The 27,072-nt window shown below is 44.8% G+C and overlaps 1 protein-coding gene across 1 annotated transcript in view; it reads left to right on the top strand.

Annotated features, from left to right (window-relative positions):
• The first annotated feature begins 621 nt into the window (after positions 1–621).
• SAMD12 (sterile alpha motif domain containing 12) overlaps positions 622–27,072 on the top strand; it is a 174,452-nt gene continuing 148,001 nt past the window's right edge. The window contains 2 exon segments of the mRNA XM_082755026.1: positions 622–755; positions 16,962–17,140. Coding sequence (XP_082611152.1) covers positions 743–755; positions 16,962–17,140 — 192 coding nt within the window. The 5' untranslated portion in view covers positions 622–742.

Genomic DNA, 27,072 nt, shown 5'->3' with positions numbered 1-27,072 from the left:
GAGGTTTAGGTTGGGTATTAGGAAGAACTTCTTTACTGAAAGGGTTGTGAGGCATTGGGATGGGCTGCCCAGGGAAGTGGTGGAGTCACCATCCGTGGAGGTCTTTAAAAGACGTTTAGATGTAGAGCTTAGGGATATGGTTTGGTGGAGGACTGGCTAGTGTTAGGTCAGAGGTTGGACTTGGTGATCTTGAAGGTCTCTTCCAACCTAGCTGATTGTGTGATTCTGGATAAAGATGGTGAACAGAGGAAGACTGAGGACCCCACACTATGGCATGACTGTACCCAGAGGCGACAATGGCACGTTCCCGATGCCCTTTTCGTGCCCTTCTCCCAACAGAACCCCCCCTTTTGCCCAGTTAGGCACAGCAACGCCATGGCGCTCAACCCCTAGCAGTCTGCACCCTCCAACAACACCCCCACCACCACCACCCCACTCTCTCCTCCCCATGCCGGGACCAACAACCCCTCCATGGGCCCTGGCGGTGGCAGGGGCTCTGTCGGGGACTACATTTCCCGTGGAGCCCAGGGCAGGCGCGGCCCCGCCCGGCTGTCAGCGGCCGCGCTGCAGGTTGAGCGCGGCGGCTGCAGATGAGCCGAGCCCGTGCGCGGGCGGGGCGGGGGGGGGCGGCCGGGGCAGCGCCGCCGGGACCGGGACCGGGGCCAGGACCAGGACCAGGACCGGGTTTGGGGTCGGGACCGGGCTCGGGACCGGGCTCGGCGCACTATGCGAGGCCGGGAGGATGGCGGTGGAAGGTAAGGAGGGCTCCGCGTCCCTTCGCTTCGCTGCCCCCGGGGGCCCGCCCGTTGTCTCCTCCCCTCCGGGCTCTCACCTGCGGTGTGGGGTTTGGGGTGGGGGGGGCGCCCCCCCAAAAAAAAACTGGGGTGTGGGAAGGGAGGCAGGTGGGGTGGGGGCATGCAGAGCCCTGGGGTCGGCCCCGAGGTGCCGCCCCGGCGGGTGGGGGCGGCGGGTCTGCGCCTCCTGCCCTCCCTCCCTCCTTCCCCTCTTCCTCCCCTCCTTCCCCTCTTCCTCCCCTCCTTCCTAAATTTCCCCCAAGGCCCTGAGCACCCCCCAGGGCTTCTGCCCCCACTGCCGACCCTCCGTGCCTCCCCCACTGACATGGTCATGAGCCCCCAGCCCGCGGACGTGTGTGCCCCTTTTACCCCCTTGCCCCCCTGCCATCCCCCCCCTTTGCCTCCTTTTCCTTCCCCGAGCAAGAGGTGCCCAAATTCAAGGGGACAGAGCTCAGTGAGCAGCCCGGCTCCCGAGACAGGTGGCTGCATTGTGGAGGTCTTCTGGTGGGCGCGTGGTCCCTCTCCGTGCAGCTTTTGGGGAGGTCATGGAGCGATGTGGGTCGGTGTGTGGGGACAGGTACATCTTCCCCCTCACTGTCTGCCTCTCAACTTCCCTCTTTTCTAGCGTTCAGGGCCCATCTTGCTCTCCTCTGTGCCTGCAGGAGAGCCGTAGGAGTCCACGGTGTGACAACCAGCCACGCAGCCACCCCCTGTGCAGAACTCGGGGTATGTCGCTGTTTTGGGGGTGCTCGCCTTCAGGCAGCCCTCGTTCAGCTGCTTCTCAGGTATGCTGAGATCTGTGGCTCCATCTGAGGCCGCCTGTGTCCATGAGGATCATGCTGAAGCTCTTTAAAGTACACAAGTGAGCAGCACAAATTAGTGCCGAGCTGAAACTTGGCCAGTGGACACCTCAGCATCCCTGCGAACCAACTTCCTAGGCAAACTTATATTAAGGTAAATAAAACCCCTGTGTCTCAAAAGGTGCCTGTCCCGAGATTTCAGCCTCTCCTTAAGCCAAACAGATTCTTTATGCCCAGGGTGCTTTGCTGAATAGCAGTTTTGGAGACTGTAACGGTGGAAGGAAGGTAGTGGTCCTGGATAAAAGCATCTCTTCTGCTGTGGCAAAAACTTAGCAGTGTGAACCACGCATGCGTGCCTGGTAGTGGGTAAGTAAATGAAATGGACTGCCATGCACCAGATGGTTCATACGCCAGCAGCAACCCCTCTTTCTGTGTGTCATCCTCCTTTATTCACTTGGAGCCCTTCTCAGTCTGTTTGCTAGATTTTTTCAGGTCTGTAATAATTCCTGTCATATCTGCAGTGCCTTCCATCTGAGAATCTCGAAAAGCTTGGTAAATATTAATGAAGGAAAGCTCTGCTAAACCTTTGGGAAGCAGTGCCTCTCCTTTCTCCCGAGCTGATTTGGGATTTGTTTCCTCTTTAACCCTTTCTTCCCGTTTCCTCTCTCCAGGATGCATCCATGCTGTGGGCTCTCAAAAGAGGCCTTCGTGTCTGCATGTCCCACTTTCCCCTCGCTTTGTTTGCTTCCTCCCTCGACTTTTCTTGCCTTTGTGCTGCTGCACAGCTCCGTCCCTCTCCCTAGCACAGCGAGGTGATTCCTTACTTCTCCAGCACAAGGAGCCTTGTGGCCGTGACTACTTTCTGTCAATGCAGTGCGTGCACGTTTATGTCCCTTTCTTACCCTTAATTTTCTTTTGGGACTGGGCTTCTTTGTGCAAAGGCGCTTAATAGCGTGCTTTTATCTTAATGCATGCTCCACAATATCGGAGCCCTGGGCGTGGGCCGTGTGCTTTTCATGACCTGTGCCTCTTGGCAGGTAACACGTGGCCCTTTTGTTAGGGAAGCCCAGCTCACCCCGTGTTCCTCATGGCTCCTGTCACTACACCATGTGGATTGCACTCCAGGCAAAAGCAAAGCTGCTGTGGAATTTTCCAAATTTAAAGAGTTTTGGAGAAAAAATGCCAATTTGCTGAACTCGATGTCTTGGACTTAGGGAACACAAACTGCTTTTTTTTTTTTTTTTTTTTTTAGTTGATTTGTTTGTTTTTGTTGGAAAAAAATGTTTTCCTGCTTTGCTGCTTGGGACCTTGAGAGCATAACCTTGTGCACATCAGCTCTGGAAGCCTGGTAATAAGGAGGGCCCTGAAAACCTGGCTTAAGTGGAATGTGTCCAGCCTCTCCGGCTCAGCTGGGAGCTTGGCTAGCGTGGACTTCCTGGGACTTCAGAGCTTTTTTTTTATTATTATTTATTTTTTTTAGTGTCACGAGGCTTCTGGACTGCCAGGCCTGCTTGCTTCTCGTGCGGGCTCGCAGGCGGCTGGCTCTAGGACATGAGTGGCAGGGAGTGGGGGGGTCCCTGGGGGCAGGAGGGAACCACAGGTCCTGGAGCATGGGAGTTCCTGGCCGGAGCCAGCATCCGCTGCCTGACCAGCGCTGCCACTGCTATTGTTCTGGGGAAAACAGCCTCAGCCACCAACCCAGAGACTTTTTTTTTTACCCTCTTTCATTTCAGAAGCGCTCCGTGTGGCTGAAATGGCAGCATTTTGTAACATATAGTTTGAGGAGAATCTTTAGGGGAAAAAAAAAATCGGACTTTATTTTAACAACCTGTTGAAATCTTCCTCGGGTTTGATTATTTTTAATGCTGTCTTAGGACGAATTGCTGGAGTTTAGTTATGGTAACAAATGTCCAGCAGTTTACTTAAAGAAAACATCCCAATTTTTTATTATTTTTTTTTTACCAGAATAGCTGACAGAGATGGATTTGCAAATATGAAATAGGAATTTGGAGGATCCCAGAGTTCTTTGGCAGTTGCATAACGCGTACCTGAGCGGGGGTTCAGAGGGACTCAGCCAAAATAGTTTGATCTTGGTTTGCCCTACTTGTCCTGAAAGAGATCTCGTGGCCTGGGTGGTCCTTCAGGCTCATAGTATCAGTGCTTGGGATGGATGAACATATCAGAGTCTGTGTGGGGAGAGAGAGTTTGCTCTCCTTAACACGAGCCCATCTAGATGGGAGCACTGCCAAGGTAAGGCTAATTTTAGACCTAGCAGTTTTGACAATGTTCCTTTAAGTGTTTTCCTCCCTCTAGTAAGAATGAAAGAACTAGGTCAGAGCCAGTTGAAAAAGGCTTTTGATCCCTGCAACAGTGTTCTCAAAAATATATTATTATAATTTTTGCTCTTGTGCAGCAGAGGAAAAGGGGAAGAGAGAATGGTGACTTCCCCCCCACAATGCTTCTTGCACAGGAAAGCAAGAGACTGACAGCAGCCAGCAGCTAATGTATGTGTGCAGGTAATCCCACACAGTTCTGTCAGCTCCCCTGCAGCTCTGACCTGCAGCATCTTGGAGATTTCTGAGCAAAAAAAAAAAAAAAAAAAAGTGCTAATTATGTCACGGAATTATTGCCTAGCGAGTGTTCAGTGAAGCTTGGTCTAATGCCTTCTCTTCCATGCGTGTGCTTTGGAAAGTATATGCATATGTTCATTGCTAGTTTCCTCCTGAAAACTGATGGAAAAATAAACTCTTTCCTGTCCTATGGCTCTTCTGCAGTGGTGGATCTGCCTGCTGGAGAACATTGACAGAAAGGCTCTGGCCTTGCCCTGTGGCAGTCCTGAAGGAGACTGGAGGCTCGAAGGAGTTGGGAGTGTAACGGGGTCTGGAGCCAAGGCTAACTGCTGCAAGACTTGAAGTTTTTTTGCAGCCTGTAACTGACTTCTGTCAGAGCAGTCCTGAATTTCAGCAGTGTGATACACCTGGGTGGAAAGCTTGCAGTGCTCAGCCAGCCCCGGCGGATATTGAGTGCTGCCATGTGTTTCCTCAGAGCCTTGCGATACGGTGAGCTCATAACTTGCAGTGCCAGCGCTGCCAAGACTGTTAAAGCAAGTTCAGGACCATCAGAAAGGGAGCTTCTAGTTTTAGTGTAGGCGCCCATCATGCTGTCCCACAGGGTGCTCAAAAGTACAACTGTCTTAACAAGTTTTCAGTTATTCGGCATTTCCTTGTTCCTAAACCCACTCCAGGCTCAGACCAGATATCTGCACACCTAAGACGTCATGGAATCTGATCTAATATGTGGTTTTTCAGCACACTTAACTCCTTGCCTAGCAAAGAAGTCACAAATCCTGCCATCCAAAAGGTCTGTGCTTCCATCAGTGCTTGTTTTCTTTAATAGTTTCCAACCACTCCTTAGCTTGAAGGGCTCAGGAAAGCTTGGAAAGAGCTGCCAGTTGGAGGCAGAGCTGATATATGTGTCTGCCTCTCCGGCTCAAAGTGTCCCCTCAGATTGTAGCAGAGGAGATCGATAGGACCAGTGTTGGAAGCACGCACAGGACAGGCAAGAGGAAGACCTGAACTGCAGCCTTTGATCTTTGTGCTGCTTCTGTATGTTGCTTGGTGACTGTTTATTGTAAAAATGCCTCAGCAGTTATGGGTTTCCAGGCTGGAACATAGCTCCTCTTCCACCCCCTTCCACATGGCTGTGTTCCTGTTGGGCAGTAACATCTGTGCTCCTCTTTCTTGCTCAGCAGCAGCCTGATTTTGGAGGATAAGGCTTCCCTTCGTGCCCCTGCCTCAGTGTGCACACAGCTTGGTGGCCATGTGCTCCTCTGTCCTCCTCTGAACCACTCCTTAGCAGCTCAGAGAGGAAAGATCTACCTTTGAAAAGTCAGCTCTGTTGCAGTTCCTGCATCTTTGAAAAGACAGATAGTTAATGATCCTTCTCCAGAGGAATACTGTTACTGTCTAAAGCCAGAAGTCTGTTTTGGACTGCAGGCTCTCATCAACAGGTGCATTGTGGCAATCAGACACCCCCAAATTAATCTGGTGCAATGAAGAGTGGCACTATGCTAAAGTCACCTTGGGTGAGTTTAGACTGAGTGGCAAGGGGATATGATTTCAGGTTGTGTGCTCGTTTTCCTCTACCTGCTTTTAGAAATGAACTCACATTAGGCAGGAATCAGGCAGTTTGGGCTTGGCATATCACTGCGTTTTCCTTGGAGGAGATTTTGCTGTAGCACAAGAGTGTACCTGAAAATTCAGAAGTGTTTTCAGGTCAACCAGTTCCATGACTGTTTGTTCTTACCCTTTAAAACACCTGGAAAACTCCAAAGCTCCAGGAGGACATTGATTGATATAAATTGGCTGTTCTGATGCAATGGAATCCCATCCCAAGGATCAAACTTGGCTGCTGGTGGTGGTGATGTATGGGCGAAGGAAAGAATGGTGCTTTGAAAGTTTCTCCACCAAGAAGAGAAAGTGAGAGAGCGAATGACAGAAGATAGATGTTATTTGCATTTCCTAACGTGCTGCTGGAAAGCACTGACAACGCCTGTAGTGACACTGTAGGATCCCACATTTATTTCTTAAATGGAACTTATAAAACAGGATTTTTCTTTTTATTTATTTTTTATTTTTTTTAGCAAGGTAGGTAACATAAAGGAGGCCGTGTAGCTTTGTTCCTCCCACGGGTCGGTTTATGAGGGCAGGGCAGGCTGTTTGGAGCCAGTCTCTTGGACTTTGCAGGACTGCTTTGTCACAAAGGTTACAACAGGAGAGCAGCAGCAAGAAACACTGTGGGTGAGGCATTGCAGCCAGGCGGTGTCAGAGCTGCAGATCGGTTAGGGGTGCTATGTCTGGTTCTGGTGCTAACTTTCTGTGTTGTCATGGCTGAGACAGCTTTAGCCTCCATGCTTTGGCTGTGTCCCATCTCTCTGGTCTCTCTTCTTGCTCACAGGGTATGATCTTTGAGGCAAGGACCCTTTCTGTGAACGAGAGATGCTCAAAGGTTGGACTGAGCAATCCTATGTTGAGTTATTTTTTGTGAAAGCTGTTGCCTTTGGCTGGCATACAGGTGTTTAGCCTTGAAGATGAACAATTGAACTACTCATCACTAAATTATGTGCTCAAAGCATGCAGGGAATGTAGAGGGAGTAGTTCTGGAAGGTGCCAAAGGCAAAGGTGGAGGAAAGGGCCAGAAAATTGAGTAATTTTGAAGTCTTCTGGAACTGTCTGGTTGGTCATGGTCAAAATAGCAAACGGAATTTAGGAACTATGAGGAAGAGCTCAAAAAAAAAGGAAGCAAGGAACAGTTTTTACTACTTCTTTGGATATTACTCTTCTATTCTCAGTGCTCCATTCAGTTTTTCTTGCCACATCCCCAAAACGACAGAGGGCTGGAAAGACTACAGGAAAGGGCAATCAGCTGGTTAGAGATAGGGCATGTTTTCTGAGGGAAGGTTCTGATTCTTTAACCTGGAAAGGAGATGACCACAAAGAGAATCCTTAGACATTAATGAATGGTTTGGAGAAGGTGAAAAAGGATCTGGTTCACAAGGCAGAACAATGAAGGTATGGGCTTTTGTGCTTAAAAAAAAATAGTTTTTCAAATTACACGATTCCTAAGTTCAACCTTGGGTCATTCCTAACATGCCAAGGCAAGTTTAGTTCATGTGTGTGCCCTTAAGCGATGGCATATGGGGCTAGACTTTGTCTGACCCATCCTGATGGCTTTTATGAGAAAATCTGACTTGTGTGCACCCAGAACAACCCCACTCACCACAAAGAGCCCGATTTGGATCGAGGCTGTAGGTTCCCTCCCCTTTGTGCTGCTCCTGGGCGAAGCAAGCAGGTGGGCAGCAGGACTGAATATGGGCTGAAGTGAGCTCTGCATTCATCTACAGGATACAAAATGCTTGCAGGGGATATGTGGATGAAAAGGAAAAGGGCTTGAGGAGGAAATTTGGGGTGGATTTTAGCCTGTCTTTAGTGCAGTTTTTGGTTTTCTTTTGGTAGAGAGCATTTAGCTGAGTTGATTTGCTTCTCTGAAAATATCCCAGCAAAAGCAAGAAACAGACTTTAATAATGCTGTTTCAGAAATAAAAGTAATTTTAATGTGTGTAAATAGAAGCTTTCTCCTGGATTTTCCTCCAGCAAAATAATTGCATGCTCTCAGCTAATGGTTTGTCACTACAAGAGTCAGCTGTGGTACTGGAGGGAGTAGGACACAGTGGTATGAGTAAGCTGTAGGAGGTAAAGAATTTTGCTGGGGGAAGGCACGAAGGCATTTCCAGGCTCCTTCGTTAAATGTGCAAGGGAAGGGACAGCCTTGAGGACCGACAAGAGGTAACTTAACAGGCAGCTGAGAGAAAGCCAGGACTGGAAACAGAAGTCAGCTGCCAGATTGTGACTAGTTATGCTAGTGGGAATGGGTAACTGTTTCTTCCTCTGCATTTTGATGACTTTGTGCATCGTACGTAGGACGGGGAATAAAGCCTGGGTTCACAGCTGAGTTGCAGCCGTTTCTGTTGCACGTGCTCAGCAGACAGCAGCTTTCACTAGGTGCAAAGGCATGAAATCTGTGGTGTGTGGGGGACAGTGCACTGCTGATGCTGTAACACCTGTGTGCATCTGGGCTGGGCTTGGGACGTGCTGGATGGGCTCACTGGGCTCTAACATGGTAGGTTGCAGAATTAAGTAGTAGTGCGGTTGGGACTGGAGGCATTCATATAAATAGAGGTTGTGGTGGACTATGGCTCGCTAATCTCTGCAGCAAAAATATTTAGGAGCTCATCTAGTGACCACAAGACAAGTTTGATCCAGGAGTAGTGGAACCAATGAAGACTTGTTTCTCACCCAGCTGAATCATAGCATCATTAAGGTTGGAAAAGTACTCCAAGATCATCTGCTCCAACCATCCCCTACCACCAATGTCACCACTAAACCATGTCCCCAAGCACCACGTCCAACCTCTCCCTGAACACCCCCAGGGATGGTGACTCCACCACCTCCCTGGGCAACCCGTCCCCGTGCCTGACTGCTCTTTCTGAGCAGAAATGTCTCCTCATTTCCAACCTGAACCTCCCCTGGCACAACTTGAAGCCATTTTCTCTGGTCCTATCACCAGTTACCTTTGAGAAGAGGCCGACCCCCAGCTTCCCACACCTTCCTTTCAGGCAGTTGCAGAGAGCAATGAGGCCTCCCCTGAGCCTCCTCTTCTCCAGACTAAACACCCCCAGTTCCCTCAGCCGCTCCTCACAGGACTTGTGCTCCAGGCCCTTTTCTATCTTATTTTCTGTGTTCACTCTGAAATCCTCAGTGGGCAACAGCCAGTGGTATCTAGTCGGGAGTTTGCACAAGTTGTTTGGTGATTGACTGCAATGTACGGTGGATGCTTTCCCTCCAGTGAGAGCATTAATTCAGCTCTCTTCCTCTCTGTCTACCTCCTGATTTGTGCTTTTCATGCTCAGGCTTCTTACCTCCTGCAACATCCTCTTTGACTGCAAAGCTGTGCATCTCACAAACCTGTCTGAAATCCAGAGTTGTTCACTTTTCAGCAGAAGCTTTGCAGATGCTGGCATAAGCCGCCTTATTAACTAAGGGTAAGATCACTTTGCAAAACATACTTCAAACAGTGGATTACAGCATAAGAGAGTTCATTATATGTTCTTGTATATACATGATGCATGTTACTTATTGACCTTTATTATTTTTTTTTCCCCACTAAGATCCCTTTTACTATAAGCTAATTGCATAGCTCGCTAGTTCCCTGTCTTTGTCACCATTTTCGTCCTATATACCTGCCCAGGGTTTATGATAGACTTGCCTTACCCACTGAACTGGCCCATTTTTCAATGAGCCTCTCTGTTGCCATTGTGAATTCAAGAGCTGCTCGCACCAATTGCACATTTGTTAAAATAGAATGAAAAAATGCTTCAGAAATAATTTGGCTGCCCAGCCCTTGTCTCTGCTTTTCATCACGCGGGCCTGTGGCTGTTACAAAAGGCAGACCTTGCCTTGCTGAGGCTCTGGGGCCTGTCTAGTGATAGCCAGTGCAGGCTGCGTCCCGAAGAGCAGGTGGAACAGAAAGCTTTTGGTTTACAGCGTTAATACAATCTGTGAAATCAGAGATGGAAAGTGAAGGAATTGCCTTACATAAAATAAATGAGTAGTTTCCAGTAGGAAAATTCTCAAAAATGCAAGAGCAAATTTCTTTAACTGAGTAGACTCGAGTGCATATAAATCCTGGTGGGACGAGGGTCTTTAAAGGCAAACTTAATGTATAACAAAAGAAGATTTCTTGTTTTGGACTTGGTGTTCCTGTTCAGTAGACAAGTAGGGAGTATTTATCCTCTTTATACCCCTAAGATTTGCATGAGCTTCAATTAAATTACAGAATTATTTGCTCAGTTTGATTCAGACTGAAACTGCTGAGATACTTGTTCTGGTTTTGTGATATATTTCTGATGCTACACAAAACTCATCAGCTGCCTCTTACAGCTGAGGTGTAAGGGAGGTATGTGGAGTGTAGGCAGCTGAGTAATGTTTTTTCCCTTTTTGCTTTTGCCTTTGCCTTTAGTTTTGGGCATTCTTTGTTTTTTTTTTTTTTGTTTGTTTGTTTGTTTTTTTGGAGAGAGTGAATGGCTTGTGGTATTAATTGCTGTGGTACCATGACATCGCTACTCAGTTGCCTAGCTAGAGAGCTGCAAGCCACGTTGGGGATGTGGGTACTTGAGGCTTTGTCTTGCTCTCTTGCTCTCCCTGCCAGCCTGAGCTCTGAACCCAAACCACCTGGTGCAGCTCATTGCTAGGACCACTTTGCAAAACTCCCCGCAGCTCAGCCCTGGGTTTTGGCACAGCCTGTTTGTATTTGTTTCGTGCTCATTCCTGATGCTGACCAGCAGAAACAGGCAACTTGGCGTTGGTATTACTTTAGCAAAATACTTCAGGGCTTCACCTGTCAAGAAGGTTTCTGGTAAGTCCACATTATCAAAGCAGAACAGATGCTGACTGACTTGGGGCTTCTAGGTCTGAGTGAATGCTGCTGAGACCGTTAGACAAGCAGATTGGAGAAACATCTAGGCAAGATTTTGAAGGTACTTCCTCAGCAGGATGCCAGCAACCTGGATGGCAACATAAGCAGCAGGATGGATTCGTGTGAGGCTTTGACTACAGCTTCAGCTGGCCCAAAGTGATGAATTGGTGGGACTGTGTGGGTTTACGTTAGCTGGAGGTTGCACTGCATGGAGAGGTAATTCCTGCAGGCAAAAGCCAGACAGTTTCTCAAACTAGGAACATTTTGATGAGGCGGGTGGACCATCCACAGGAGTTACAGAAACAGATTACTGTGAGAAAAGTTCCTGCTAGATAAAACAGTCAAAGTTTCCTATATTTTGTGGCACCAATTAAGGTCATCTGTATTGGTGGTTTTAATCTTTTTTTTTTATCCTTTTAAAAATTGTAGAAGTGGTAACAACTGCTCAGGTTTGACAATCTTGGGAATAATCCTATATTTTCTAGGGGTGTTTAGAATTACTAATGCAGTACCAGCTTCTGGAAATTGGGGAAGGGCTTTGATGCAACTCCTTCTTTCTTGCTCGGTCAATGCGAGCAGCCATCTGTCTGGAGCAAGATCTGTTCTGTGTCAATGCCTCCCTGATTCTGATCAATATAATTGAAGTGGATTGTGAGTGATACCAAGCAAAAAGCCCAGTGGTTGCTGTTTGACCACTCAGTATTGAAATGCAGCACCTGGAAGTGTGCAGGAGCCTGGCAGAAAGAGCTGACTGCAGAATTTGGATGGTTGGAGATTTGATTGGCCTTTGATGAAGAACCGAGCAAAGATGGAAAGGTGGATTTTGTCAACACAGCTCCTGGCATTGTGCAGCTAAGTTTATGGCACAAATACATGAAATAGAGCTTGGACGTTTGCAAGTGTTTTACATTTTAAAGTTTTCTAATGGTTCAGAGGTCGGATGGGTGTCTCCTGTGTGCGCTTCTTGTCTCTAGAGAGCAAAAGCTAGCACATGACTGTGATGCACGCAGAACAGGGCAGATGAGTAAGAAGATGCTATTTTTACCAGATCGCTTTTCAGAATAGAGCAATTGTTATTGCATGCAACTCCAGCACTTGCCAAGTATGCTTTAATGCAGTCTTAATTGATCTCCTTAAAATTTTGAGCAGCCAGCAGTGTTCCCACTGAAACAAGTAGCTCAGAAACATTTGACGCGGCAGGCAGCGGAGCACACAGAGGTAGTGATTGATCCTGGGTTTGATCTGCTACGCCTTGAGCCCCCAGATGGAGAGCCTGACTCCCCATCTGGCCACGCGAAACTTTGGATGTATCAAGGCTGACTTCTGAAGAGTGCCTTAAGGCTTGTCTCAAGGTTTTCGGAGTATCCTCTAGACAAATGCCGGGCCTCCTCCCAGATGCCAGCAGCTTGCTGTGGCTCTTGGTGACTGCTGTGTACCATCAGGCGTGCTCAGACAAGCTGTCTCCTGGCTGCTTGCTGTCCGTGAGGCAGACGTGGAGGGGAGGAAGGCAGCTAGGGGAGCAGAGCCTTCGCTGACCCTGCGAGCTCCTTCAGAGCTGTGTACACGTGCCGGAGGGGAGCTGCGTGGGCGCGGGGCTCTGCTCCCCATCAGCTTCTGGAGGGCAACAAATTCTCCTGCTCTGTCTGCTCAGAAAGGAGCTGGGTTTGTGTTCTAGCCTATGGGAAAAATACACTGCGTCGCTTTAGTTTTCTTCCTTCCCTAGTCTTTTAGGGCACATGTGGTCGTTTTTCCACTTTGGGTGCTCATTTTACTGTTTTCTCACAGTTCCTGACCCTCCTAACTTGGCAGATCTAAGCAGCCTTTCCTTTAAAGTTCTGGAATAGGAGATATTTTCCTGTAGATTTGGCTCTGCCATTGAGGTAGGAGTACAAGAGCACTCGAGTACCTTTGTTTTTAAATAATGGTCGGTTTTCTAAATGTAATCTGTGATCTCTGTCATTGTGGCTGCCAGCACCATTTGTCATGCGCTTGTCGCTCCAGTGCTGTACGGAGCACCCAGCCCCAAAAGGAGAACGTTCCCACCACAGAAAGCTTTCAGTCCAAGTAAAACAACAATTGCTGGGAAGCATGAGGACAGACACGGCATTAATCAGCTGTCAGGTGGGGTTTTCAGCACGCTGTCCTGCTGGTGGGCATAAAAGGAAAGGAGAATTTCAGCAATCTGGAATGGGATGGAGACTTGTTACTGAGATGCAGAGATGATGGATGGAGTAAGATTAGGTTCTGCTTCAAAATCTAATGATGCTACTGACGTGTATGGTATTAACTGGTATGGAGTGGGGTTTGGTGGCCTGATGGGCTTCTGGAGTCTACGAGTGCTGAGATGGATTTGACCTGGCAGAACGAAGAAGTGCTGGGACTGCTGTCAAAGCAGTGGGACAGGGAAATGCCAGAGGGTGGGGGAAGGTGGTGGTAGCCAAGGGCAGGGTAGAGAGAGGTAGGAGCCTGGACAAGTAATTTAGCAAGAAACTCCTTTGTCTATGGTTAGAGAGAAGAATCTTTGTCAGACGTCCGGGAAGAGATGAGCTCTGCAGTTTGGGGTCAGCCGGGAGGGTCAGAGGAGTTGGGCTGTAATGAAGTTGGTGATTTGAGATCTGCTTAGATCAGTTCTAGAGGACTTCAGCCCTGGAAGCTGTCAGCCCCTTGAGCTTTGCGTAGTCAGTCCTGACGTTGTAAGCCAGTCTTATCTGGCTGAAATTATACAAGGTGCTGATCTGAGAAGAGGGAATGCTGTTACCGTCCAGACCTTCACCTCTTTCCCTGCTTTTAACAAATCCTGAAGGGGAGCAATTATGGTTTGTATTGACGTTTCTTTAAAAAAAAAGTGAGAGCTCTGCCTGCTCTAGAAATGAAAATAGGGGATTTCTGTCTGCTAATGGAAAGTAACAGAGTGCAAGAGGATGCTCTTTCCTTCTTTGTCTCCTAGCTGAGAGCTGGAGGCAGCACTGGAGAAAAAGCAACAGAGCTGGCCACCTGATGATGCCTCCTGACAGATATTAGCTTTGCCAAGTGACCGAGGTGATATTTATTCTCACTTCTGCATGTTCTCCTCCGGTCTCCCAGTGCTGAGGCTGCCAGTCCAGGCTTAGTGGTAAGCCAAGACTGTGCTGGGGGTGAAGAAGGAGAGTTGAACTCTTCCCTTCTCCCTCTCGTCCCAGAAAATACATTAAAAAGTTGTTTCTTTCTCCCACCCTAACGCTGATAACTTCGGAAAAGTCTTTTCTGAGGCAGTCCGTGTTTCTTTTGAACAGTCACATCTTTTCAATGAAAAGCTAATGGGAGCACATGCAGTTGCCAGCAGCCTCTCCAATTTATTTTTCCTCCCGGATCCTAAAGCTTGGATAACGTGGTTATGCTACCACGTTACCAGAAAGCTGGGTCGCTTGCTCCCCGTGCTGCACAGCAAATTGATGCTGTAACCTAGAAGGCTTTCCTTGTCGTGCATCCCATCCTCCCCCCGAATCTGTATTGTTTGGGGCCACTGGGAAGGGAGGGGTTGCAATCCACAGGAAGCTTGCTGCTGGCAGCCTTCTTCCAGCCAGCTCGAGTCCCACTGGGCTTTGTGATTTCTCTCTGGTGAGCACTGGAAGGAGGCTGGCAGCCACAAGCTGCACGTTTCTGGATGCTGCTGTGGTGTGTGAGTGTTTGGAAGGTGTGCTCAGGAGTCTTCCTGTTGGGCTAGGTAAGATCATTGCAGGAAAGACAGTTTGATACTTACTTTATGGCCCCCATTCCTTACCAGGCATCGTTCACTGCTAGTTTCCAGCCTCTGCTTGCGCAGGGTGTGCTGGAAGGGAGTGCTTTTACGGGGTGGTTAGGGTATCTCCCTTTCTTTTTGTGCAGGAGGGGAATTGCAGTCTTAAATCTGACTGCTAATAGGACAGCTTCCGTATGTATTGGGCCATGGAAAAGTCTGTCTCGGTGGATCACATCTATTTTTTCTGTAGTCTGGAGGGTAAAGTAGTCATTAGTAATTACTTTTTTTCTTTCAGGCAGGTAAATATGATCTAGAAGAGATAGATCATGACGGGTGAGTATGATTTAGGGGAGAGGGAATTTTTTAGTGTCCTAACGCACACTAGAATGTAAATATAAACCACACAACACTCCCTTTGAAACCTCCCTTGGGAGATGAAAAGTGTTAAAGACTCCATCATAAGTCTGTCAGGCTTGTGGTATGGGAACATAATGGCCACGCAGCCAGAGCAGGTGAAGCCTGTAAGCTTCGCTGCAGAAGTAAAAGGGTTTTGACATTTCTTTCTGTTGCAAGGAAAGTAAGGGAAAAATCAAGCAGCTGCGTTCAAGTTTAGCTCCACTGCGGTCTTGTAGCCATGATAAAAGTAAAATCCAGGGAGAGGTAGGTACGGCGTGGATCTAGAAATAAAGGGCTCAAAAGTTAGGAAATGCTTCTCCTGAGATTATTAAGGTTGAAGTGTTTGTATTTTGGATTGACTGAGTGGTGTGGCTGGGAGAAGCAGTAGGAGGAGAGGAGTGCCTTGCAGACAGCCGTCTGTTCTCCCTCCTCAGCAGTGAGAGGTGATGTCAGAACGAGGAGACTTGGGTTTTGCTCTGCCTGCAGCCGAGCTCCAGAATCGGTTTGAACGAAGGAAGAGAGGCTTTCAAATAAAAGAGCTGCAGCTAGACTTAAAGAAGAACTGTTCAGAGCTGCCTTGGGAAACTGGGCTCTGTAACAGCTCTCTAGGAAGAAATTGCAGATGCCTGGCCTGCTGAAATGAGACAAGAAGATGGCAGATATGAGCCATGCAGACTGCTGCAGACCTCCTTTCCTTTAGGTTCTCTTATAGCAAGAGTGAAATTTAGTTCCCTTCCAATTTTTACTTTAATATACTGGTTTTCTGTGGACCAGCGACAGGTATTTTTTTTTCATTCTTCTAGAGACAATGCAGTTTGTAATACAACGTGGCAATTCTTCTTTCCATCACTCAGTGTTGTTAATGAAATACCCTTCATAATATTCTCTTGGCTTGAACCTAGAATAAGTTTCCGTCCTTAACGTGCAGATGTAGTTACTGTGGTCCTTGTACAAATCACCCGTTGCTTACAAGTATTTGGGTGTTTGTGAAATCCCAAGGGGAAAAGGCAAATTTTTGGTGTTCTGGGTTCGCTTTAATTCTGCACCAAGAAATTTCTATTATTTAGGCCCAAAGTTTTCAGTTAGGATTTGGATTTCAGGTGTATGGATATTCAGTGGGTTGTAGGACCCTTTGCTTTCTGAGCCTGCTGGGGCCTGTTTTCCGTGAGAGGCTTTCGGAGCCGTTCACACGGCTGCTAAAACTGGCAGTTCCCATTCCTTCCCCTGCTCCCCACCCTTTGCGTCTAAGCCAAGCACGGGTAAAAGGGCAGCTTTTATTTCAGTTTCACATTGTTTTTTGGGTTTCTATCTGGGGCTGTGAAATATCTCACCACAGCATAAGAAGGAGGAAGCTGGGGCCATTAAGGGAGCTGCGCTAGACGTAGCGCAGTTACCCGTGAGCAGGAATACAAAAATCGGATCCGTGCATCAAAGGGAAGTTGCCTCAGGATCCGTACGTCTTAAAATCTCTGCGTGTGCCAAGGAGGTTGTTAAGGCTGCTTCTCTCCGTGAGTGCTGGAACTGTGAAATTCCAGGCAGAAAACAATTAAACCACCACCATAGCTCTAAATGTGCATTTCTGTGGGATGGTTTGCATTTGTTTTCTTCTTTTTTCCCCCCCTCTGGCTGCTTTCCTTATTCTGCTATCATTAGTCCACACCTCATTATGTGCTCCTAGAGAGTACATCCCTCTTGCTTGTTAGGAGGGTGTGGGTGGTGATTTGCAGTGGAACAAAATGCTGAAGGGGAGATAATCAGCTGGGTAAGGCATTACTCTATGCACAGACCGACTCTCTGTGCACAGCTTACTTATCCCATGTTGGTTAGAGCCTTGCATGTTATAGGTAATGGAAAATGCAATAGAAAAACTTCAACTTACTTGACTAGAAAAGAGAAAAAAAAAGTGTGACTGAAGGATAAATACATGAGATAGATTGTTCTACACTAGTAAAAGTTGTAAGCTAGGGGACTCCGTAGTGATGCCAGGAGGATATATTTTGACATAGAAACTTGCACAGAATAGCCTTATACAGTGTTGCATTCCCTTGCATTTTCTTCCTCAAATATCTCACCCTGGATCCGTGTCAAGCTATGGACAGTGTTTTTGCCATTATCTGTCATAACTCTGTTACTGTATGGCATTTCTTAGTACTTTGTGATAAATGCTTGCAACATTTGGGTTCTTCTTTCCTAAGCAGTGTTTTGTCTTTTTTCCCCAAGCTATCCATTGCAATCTGAATCCGAATGGTATTGATCACCCTGTCCCCACAGAAGGCATTAATCTGCAACTTGAAGGTGAAGGAGGTGAATCGCCCTCTGCGAAGAACACCAGTGCTCCGAAAGGGCCCGAGTCAAAAGAGACCCCCAAAAAGCAACAAGTGGAACCAGAAATATCTAAAGTGAGTAGAACGGGATCCTTACTTATTTTGGTGAGTCTTTAAGAATCCAGGCATTTTGAAGTCCTGACTACTGCATAAAAAGCATTCATCATCCTGTTAAAGACATACAAAGGTGCAAAAATAAGTCTAAGGAAGTGGGTGTTACAGAAGGGAGGTATTGCTGTGGAGTTTTTGCGCACACATCATGGACACTGCACTATTTTATTTCTCTCTGTGTGAAGATAATGATAAATAATGAAAATGCTCTTTTTCAGGCTTTGTGAAGACCTGTTTTGTGAATGATTTGAGTAGCAACCAGAATGGCAATGGATAGGGTTTTTGTTTTTTCTTTTCTTTTTGGTAACTTGTTTATTTGTTTCCTGGAGCAGGTAAAGGAAGAGAAAGGTTTAAACGTATGGATGTTTATATGGACAACTGAGTTCAACAAACTGTTAACTAATTTTAAGAAAAATACTCTGTCAGTTCTTCCATATCTGGTATGTCAGTGAATAAACACACTTCATAGGTGAATCATAAAGACAAATGAAGCATCTGCATCCGTTCATAAGCTGATGAGAGTTTTGCTATTTCTTTGTGTGCAATAGACGTGACTGTGAAGTGCAGGTGAATGTGTGTGCTCCAGACCCTTCAGGGATAGAACAATAATTTGTCACATATTGTTCTAGTTAAAAATGTATCTAATATGAGAGAATATTTTTTTTTAAAAAATACTAGTAGTTTGGGAGAGATTCTTTAAAAGCCCTATCAGTCTTACTGACCTGCCTAAAAGCAGTTTTTTTGAGGGGATGAAAAATGTCATTGTTACTGAATCTGGTACTTTGGGAGCTAGTAGTGCAAATAAATGACTGTTGCCATCTATCCTTTTTTTTTTTTTTTTTTTTTTTTTTTAAGGACCAAAAAAGGCTAGGTACAGTAAGAGTATTTGCTACTGTCATCAATATAGTAAATCTTACAAATAATATGCATACAGTTACAAGGTATTTCACTTTTCGAACAAAATAGCATTAAATGTTTTGAGCAGTAGCCTTAACAATAAAGGTTTGGTATGAATTCTCCATTGGGATATTTGTCTAAAATACCTAGTTATGAATAAGAACACCTTACGCTCATTTCATTCTGTCTTTATCAGCTCGATCCAGTTGTTAACTCTATTAACTAGATCGAGTTCAAGCTGGCATTGATTAAAGTCTGTCTCTCTTTGGGCTCTGATCCAAGTGGGTCCTTCCCACCTTGGGGTATTCTATGAAAATCACTGTTATTTGTAGTCTGTTTTGGGGCTGGTGATCAAGTGCATTGATGATTTCTCTTGAGCCCTTGGAGAACAGGCTTGTGCTTAGTTGGAATCATCCAGTCGGTGTAAAGACCACCAAATTTTGGATGGGCTTTGAGGCAAAGCTCAGCTAAAAATGTGTTTACCCAGCCTTTCACTTACAAAAGCAATCTGACTCTGCCCTGTTTTGACCTCACCAGATGCAGATCTGCCCTGTATTGAAAGCTCAAGTACGTGAAACTCGGAAGAGATCTTACAAGCTTAGGCATGAACGAGCTTAGTGATGCAATAGAGCTTCCAGATGAGAATGGGCTCATGTAGCTGACACGGAACACAGGCAGATCAGGCTTGTCTTTGCTTGCAAAAGACTTATTCTAGTGGAAAATTGGAATGAGATACATTGGTGATTTAATATAATGGAGCCTCTCTCTACTATGTGAGCTGTACCTGTTGGATTGATGGATGGGAAACCATTTCTGTGCTAGGGATAGACAGTAAAAAGAGGGAGTGTAGAGCTCTGAATGTAGTGAAATCAGCCGTTGGTTTCCTAAATCTGATTACAAGAGCTTTATTTAACGTGAGTTGGGCATTTTTCAGATTTAACAAAGAACTGGCAAAATAACCCCACCCCAAACTAAATTTTTTGCTTGATGGAATAAGCTTGGCATAATAATATCAAGCTAATGAAGTGGGCTGCTCTTTGTGAGTGCCTTGTTCATAACTTCTTTGTGTGTGTGTGCCTGTGTGTGGCATTAACTTTGTGACGTTTCTCATCTGGATTCATGTTATAGCCTGAGGTGGCCTGTCTTTTCAGACTTGCTCTACTTAAATGTCAAAACTGTGTTGCTTTATCCTCTAAAATGTGAATGTAGAGTTGGGATTGTCACTTGTGTGGCTTTAGGAGTTGAAGCAAGCTGTCATTATGAAACTTTATACATGCAATCATACCCGTACAGTGAAAAGATGAGAAGGAATAGAGGCAAGTATTGTAAATAAAACATTGGGGCAGATCCATTTGTTCTATATTTCCTCATTGCTCAGTTATTTTTAAAAAGGCTTCTTTGCAATCGTGTGCATTCAGATAATATTTAAACATGCTCCATATCCACAGTGGTAAGACATACATTGCACAAAGCATTGCAATGTATCGAATGCAATTTAGGCTGCCTCATAGACTTTCTTCTCTGCTTTCAGCTTTCTAATTTGTCTTCATTGGGACCAATTCCAGCACTTTAAACCCCTGGCAGCTCTAAGGTTTTGCTGTCCAAAGAAACAGAGTCTCCTTTCTAATAGAGCGTGTTCTTTTTCTGTCTTCAGCTATGGTTTTGCAGAACAGTAATAATTCATGGGCTACAGATAGATTTAAAGTTCTTCTGCAGCTACTGAGTTGCAAATAGGGGAATACAAGTATTTGTTTCTATATCTGGGATGCAGACAGCAGAAAGTGTAGATTCATTGAAGGAGCTCTCATTTAGAAGCTCTTGATGAGTGTGGAATCTAATTTTCATAGGCAGAGGTGTGATTTTAAAGAATAATGGAGTCATGATCACAGTCTTCCTCAAACGCTGCTAAGGAACCAGCTAGTTATGTATAAAAAATACAATGAAGTCTGAAAAACGCCACAATTACTCATATTTAAACTGATGTGTTTCGTTCATTGAGAGGCTGATAATATATAGGAGATAATACAAATTAAAGAAATTATTGAAGTGTTAAAATAGCTTTATGTGTTTAAAAGTGTGTGTTTATGGATACAAATATGTATACTTTCCTGGTTAGTAAATGATTTTCAGTGTTCAGATTGTATAAAATAATCAGTCTGAGTGGACAGTCTTACAGAGCAGAAAACTTAATTGGAGAAAGGAAGGATGCTTCATGTATATCTATCGATATAGATATAAAAATAGTGTATAAAATTCATTTAACTACCACCTTCTGCCTGTCATATGTGTTTTCTGGAATTCTTATCTTTATTTCATTAAAATGCTGCTTCTGGTTGCTATGGTCTGTTTGGTTTTATTTATTTTTTTTAATAGAACTCTACTCAGTAGATCCCACTGGCCTGACTCATGTTTATCCAGAGATAATTTAGGGTACTGAGAGCTTTACTATACTTTTCAAGTCCCATATTTTTGTCAGTATAGGCTTTAACAGAGGAAGCCTTTCCTAACAAGGTTCAGAAAGGCCTCTCTTACAGAAGTGCTAGCTTTATCAAGGCTGCCCACATACTGCACTCATGAAGTGCTGTTCAGTGTGAGCGTGACCCCCAAATCTGGTCTGTCACTTATTAAAGGTCTGTCACTTATTAAAAGACTGTTTCTTAAGTAAGGTGCATATATCTGATGACACATACTGTCTCGTGTGGGAGCAGCAGTGGCAAATAATAGACCTTTTAATGTTAACCACTAGTTAGACTTTTGTGTTAGTAATAGCAGATTTTTATCTGACTTAGGGACAAATTAACAGTCCTTTAAAATGCTCATGAAAACTCTGGAAGGAAATTGGTAAATAGAGAGGTGTTTTGTCTTGCCTTCTGCTGATGACTGCCGTGTAGACACCAGTAGAGTGTACATTTTGTTAGAGTGTGGCTCAGTAACTCTTTTGGTTGCTTTTGCTTTCTTTAAAAAAAAAAAAAAAAAAAGCTTTTTCAAAGTGACACTGAACAACACTGAAGGACTGACTGAGCTCACTACCAAGAGGATGAGCATTTATCACAGCTTTCTGGGCCCAGCTCAGGGTCGATGGGTGTGGAAGCAGCTCCTCTGGCTTCCTGAAGAGCTCTGCCCTGCTACAGGAGTACTTGGGGTGCACAGCATAGATATTATTTTGTCAGTTACTCAAAAAAAATCTCTAACAGAAGAACAAAAAAAATATTTTTCTGTAGAAAAGATCTCTAGGTTTTTTAATCAGTGGCTTCTGTTTCACAGTATTATCCTTTGTAGTCAAACTTATAAAATGAGTAGGATGAAGAGAGGGTTTTTGCCAAGCCGCAGTCCTGGTGATATGAGTAACGTTACATACGTGTATGTATTCATAACAGCTGCTCAACCATTTTATTTTTTTTGTAATTGGTTGAGAAACATCAACAGCCACTGAGTGGGTTGGTTGGTGAAGCTTTACCATTTTGCTTTGTTTTCCAACTATTCCCATCTTCTTTGTGGTGGCCTCGTGGGGTATGTAAACAAGAACCCAGACTGAACTGGCTGAAACCCAAAAGGATTTTGGCCAAGTGGAGGTTGAGCGTGACCCCGTCTGGTCTGTTCCACTCAGGTGCTGAAATGTTTGTGGACACCTTTCTTCCTCTCTCAGCTTACAATTTGTTTGTGATCTCTGATGTCTGAAGTCTCAAAACTGTGCAGTGGACTCATATCCTGAGCGGTGAAACAGGAATGCTGGGTGACCCTGGGTGTTTCCAGCAGCTGAGGCTGATGTTTTTATCCCTCGCTGGCTGGCATGAAGTGCTGGAGGAACCCTACCTGTAGGGCAGAATTTAACTGCTTGGTACAGAATTTAAATTGTAATTAGCCAGGGAGACAAGAAACCGATCTGTCTGCTGCAGTCCTCTAAGTCAGCTGGTTGTAGGACAAATGCCTGATTCAGGGTCCAAATGTGTTCCCAATAGTGTTTTTCCCCATTCTGCGTCTTCCATTCCTGTTATGAATAGTGTTCTGTGATGTCCCATGTTTTTTGCAGCAAGATTTCTGCATTCATTATAAAAGATCTGTCTTCTCCAGTTCATCGTGACTGCATACCTGGGGATTCGGAAATATCAGCTGCCCTGACAGCAGCTGCATGTAAGTGGGAGATCTTGCCTGACCTCATTTGTTGTGCTCTGCCCAGGACAGCAAAGGGAAAAGAAGGGCATCTTGCAAAGGACCATTATTCTTTTCCTTCCCTGTCTCAAGATGAGATTACTCTCCTACTGCTTCTCTTTTTTTTTTCCTTTCTCCCCACAGGAATTCAAAATAACTAGCTCAGACTAATGCTTAGCTCTTTAGGTGGCTGTAAGTAGAGCAGATGAAATTTACTCGCAGAAGACAAGACCACTGTTGACCTTCCGAACTATTTGAAGAGATCCTTTACAAGTAAGGCCTATCGCTGCATCAGGATACCAGGAAGAGAAAATCCTCTTTTTCAGGCCTCTTACAGTTGCACTTTCACCAAAAAAAATCAATGAAAACATTTTAGGTGCTTGCATGTGCATGGTGCATGCACGTGAAGGAAGGCAGGGTGCTGGAAGCATCGCAGCCCGTGACCCTATGGTGGGGCTGGGGGCTGCACAAATCCCCAGCAAAATGGTGCTTTCTGCTGCAGGGGGTGAATGCCTCCGTGTGTAGGTTAGGCAAGAGCAGATGGTTACAAAGAGGCAGCTGAGGGAGCATAAGGAGGGAAACGTCGTCTCTTCAGGCTTCTATTGTCCTGTGAAAGCTATCAGTGTGAAATTTGTGTGCTTTTCCGTTACAGCAGTGTGAAAAGGAGCAGCGACTGCAGGATGTATTAGCAAACAAGTAGTAAAGAGACGTGGCAGTACTCTAGAAATAAGTGGGATGCCTGATGCTATAGGCACATGTAGGCACAGACGCATTGTTTAAAAGAACTTCTCTTCGGGGAAAAAGAAACACAGATAAAGAGATGGAGCGGCTTTTAGAGGAAAAAAGCAATTCCATGCAGCGTGCAGATGCATAATGTACTTACACTGCCTGTTCTGCTCGCCTTGTTCTGAAGCTGCTCCACAAAGCCATCCAAAACCGCTGCTTTCACTTTGAAGCTACTCTAAGGGCTTCCCGGAGATTGCTTTAAAAATAAATCAGTATTTTAATGACACAGCTGCCTTGGTGGAGAAGAAAAAGTATAGAATTGTCCTTTAAAGAAAATAATAGAATACTGATTAGAGGGATTACAAAATGTATTATAGAACCAATTTAGCATTTAAAATAGGAAAGCAGTTTAATGCCTCACTGCTGGCACTGTGAGTTCTGCAAATAGTGCATCTCATCTGAGTTATAACAATAATTTCATTAATCTGCCACATGTGTTTTCTGGACACTTGTGACAAAACTGATTAGCAGTCGCTGTAGTCCACCTTTCTCTCTACAAGTGGTTTTTTTTTTTTCTTTACCATTTTGAAAAAATGACATAATTGCTTAGCACTGCAAGTGAAATGTGTCACAATCACAAAAGGGGTGTGTGAGCATAATAGCCCCGATAGTGTCTGAAGGGCATTTCTTGTGTTATCAACTTGTCAAGCTTTCACTCAGTGCAGAGGTGTGCGAAGGAAGGAAGTGATTTCATTAAGGGTCTGGAAAAGGATGGCTGGGGGCGGAATGGAGTCCGTCTTTCCCTCGGTTACAATGAGTGGAATTGAGCTTGTTGATGATGAGGGCAACTTAATTTAAGTGTCTGCGTGTAACCCAGGTATCTAAACTCCTATTATTTTTTTGCTGGAGATCTAGTCAACGTACTCAGAAGAGCATAGAGAGGGTTTAGATTTGACCTGAAGTGAGCACTGCTTAGCAGAGTCTGCCTACACTTCATGGACTACATTGATGTGAATTTAGGTATCCTAATCTCAGAATGAACTCTGTGCTCAACCTTACTAGCTAACGAGCCTTTGTTTGATACTGAAATGGTTACTAATGTCTAATGGAGGTGAAATGTGTTAGAAGACCATGTTTCAGAAATTGGGTTTATCTCAAAAATCATACGTTTACACTTAGGGTAAACTAGACACATGAATACAGCTGTGTTCAATATGATCTTCTAGCAAGCAAATGCTGCCTAATCTGGAATGAGTCTGTCCTTTGGATTAAAAGGAAAAGATTGGAGTGTGTATTCCCCCACCCACCCACTTTCTTTTAATAGGTCTTGGACTTCAGAAATCTGTTACTCTTCTCTAGAAGTGAAATTCCTGATGTGTGGATCAGCTTTTCCAGCTGTAGAAAGAAGATAATTAGGATGAGTTAAAACAGACTTGGAATAAACTTGCTACCAATCTTTTCTTGTACATGTGTAACATTGGTTCTCCAAACGCTTTGCCATGTGTGCCTGAAACCTGGAAAACATTGACTTGGACAGGATGCTCCAGAATAATAAATGCTGTGGTGCATTTTCTGCATGTTCTCATTCTCCTCCGTGGAATAGATTCGCCAGCTGGTGGGTAATGGTGAAGGCCTCCTCTGGTGCTTTGTCTGCTGTACACCCAATTAAAAGAGGGGTTGACGTAGGACACTGTTCCACCACAGTTTCCAAAAAGCACAGTGGGGTTTGGTATATGCTTCCTTCTGCAAGCCTTAATTAATTTTTGATGGATGGTGTAGATGGGATTTTCCATTTTTATAAGGACTTTACTTTGGGGAGGATTTTGGAGAACTTTAATGCTTTTTGCGTCTTGCCTATGATTCTGATTGGAAGTATTTGGTGGCTGGGAACTTACTAGCATGTGCATGGTGTTAGGTGCTGAGGGAAACCTTGTCTCATTCAGGGCCTTTAGGCATTGTAAAAATGCTGACAATAACACCTGAAATCGAGGAGGCTTTCTAGTATGCTTTGATTTCACATTTTGCAAATAGTTTTTTGGCTGTTTCTGAATGTAGATGGCAGTCAGAAGAGTTTCTGGTTTATCTCTACTCCATGGCCAGCTTCAGATTACTGTGTAGCTGTTGTGCCAGTGCAGGCAGCTGAAAGATAACTCCCAAATGTCCAAGATGACATCTTCTGTGATGCTTTGTATTATCAGTGAAGCAAGCAGAAAGTAAGGAGAACATCACGTTTAATGAGAGACAATTCTTCCCTTTCTCCCTGTAATTTTTTTGACCAACTGATTAGTAAGTAGCATGGGGTTCCTATGACTGATTAAGAGTGATGTAGCCCTCACTCTCGCTTTGCCTGAAATGGGAGATGCTGATGCTGGTTCTTGTGGTGCATCACTACCAGAGCCCACCTATGCCTGCTTACGTCTGAATAACCAGCAGGATCTGCTCAGGGCTTCCTAGCAGTCTGACTGTGAGTTTGCAGCAAAAGCAAAAGCTCAGCATGGTTTTTGGGAGACTTCTATGCCCGTTTTATATCTCACAGCAGCTAACAGGTGTGATCTTTCTCCTTGCAACCTCAAGAGCTCTGCCAGCAGAAGCAGCAGCAGCAAAATACTGGGGAGAGGGAGCAAGGCTGCTGCGTTGGGTAGTAGCACGCTGTTAAATTGACCATTTTTCACAAGAAAAACATTGTGTTTCCAGCTTGCCTAGAGGTTAGCCACGCAGCAGTCATCAACACATTCTGAAGTAAGAATTCCTCTGTCTCCTTTACCCAGGGTTCATGGACATTGTTGGTAGGGACTGTTCTCAGAAGATACAGTTGGTAGAGTGAATATTTCTAATTTTATCAAATGTCTAGGAATGAATAATGTTGTGATGCATCAAGCTGTGACTCTAGGGTTAAATGTGCCCTTGACGTGCATATCTAGAAGTAGAAAACCTTCAGCTCTGAACAAGGTAGAGTTACTGCTCATCTCAAGGCCTTTTTTTCCTACTCTTTACATACAGCATCTTGTAAGTGGGTTTTATGTTCTGCCTATTTCCCTTTTTCTCCAATGTCTGTAAGTGCATCCATCAACTACTGATGACTTTGCTGACCTAGACACCCTCTACTTTTTTGCCTTTTTTCCCTTGCTTTAAACAAAAGCATGATAATAGAGTCTGTATCTAATGGTTTTGGAATCGCTATTAATTCATCTTTCATTCAAGGCTGATTGCTTTCAATCTTAGCAGTACGCTTTAGATTGCCAAGGATTTTCTGAATGTTTTCATTATGAAAAAGTAGATGTGACTGAACTTCAGCATACCTTTGCTGATACACCGTCCTTTCTTTAAATACAGCTTGTATCTAAATTTGAAGATTATTTTAACTAATTGCTGTCCTTGCTGATTAAGTAGAAAAACATTTTCTGGTACAATTTCCATCATGATTAACATCTTCTCCTTCAGACGTGACTGTCTCGAACATTTTTCTCCTGGTGACTCAGACATTTTGCTCTTCTTTTGGTTTGTCTTGAAGAAAAAAATAATTTTATTGTCAATATTTCATCTTTAGATGTGATTGGTGATACTCATAGACCCAGTGAGGAAAACTGTGACTGTTACTCCATGTAGTAAAGTTTCCCAAAACTTTTACTGCTGATTGTAGAAGAAGATTCTGAAAATGAAGTGCTTGTTAAGGTTCATGCTTACTCAACTGTCACTGCTGTTTTCTTTTTCTGTATGGAAGGCTACTTCATGGCTTGCAAACTATAGCTAGTTGTTTGTACTAACTAGTAGCTGAGTGATTATTTGGAAAAAGGGATTTTGGCCTAAGAATTATCAGTGTTGTTTTTCTTAGCTGTTATTTAATTTTCTCTTGATATCTGGCAAAATAACTTTGGTAGTTGAAGCATTTCATTTTTAAACAGTATTTCTGAAGGGGAGAAAAACAAAGAACAGTGCCAAATGAGGTGCTCAGATCAGTGTTCAGCATGGTGATAAAATCTCAAATTCAGATGAAATTCAGTTACTGGTATGTGTCCATTGGAATATGTTGCCTGTTTTGCTGGAAGGGAGACAGTAAAAGACATTAACTTTTTTTTTTTCCCTGTTAACTTTTTCTCCCCACATTGGTTTCCAGGTTGCAAAGG

The sequence above is a fragment of the Aythya marila genome (genome assembly GCF_965140915.1).
Source record: "Aythya marila genome assembly, chromosome: 2".
NCBI lineage: Eukaryota > Metazoa > Chordata > Aves > Anseriformes > Anatidae > Aythya > Aythya marila.
The sequence above is the reverse complement of the archived record's forward strand: the minus strand, read 5'-3'. Positions and strand labels throughout refer to the sequence as shown.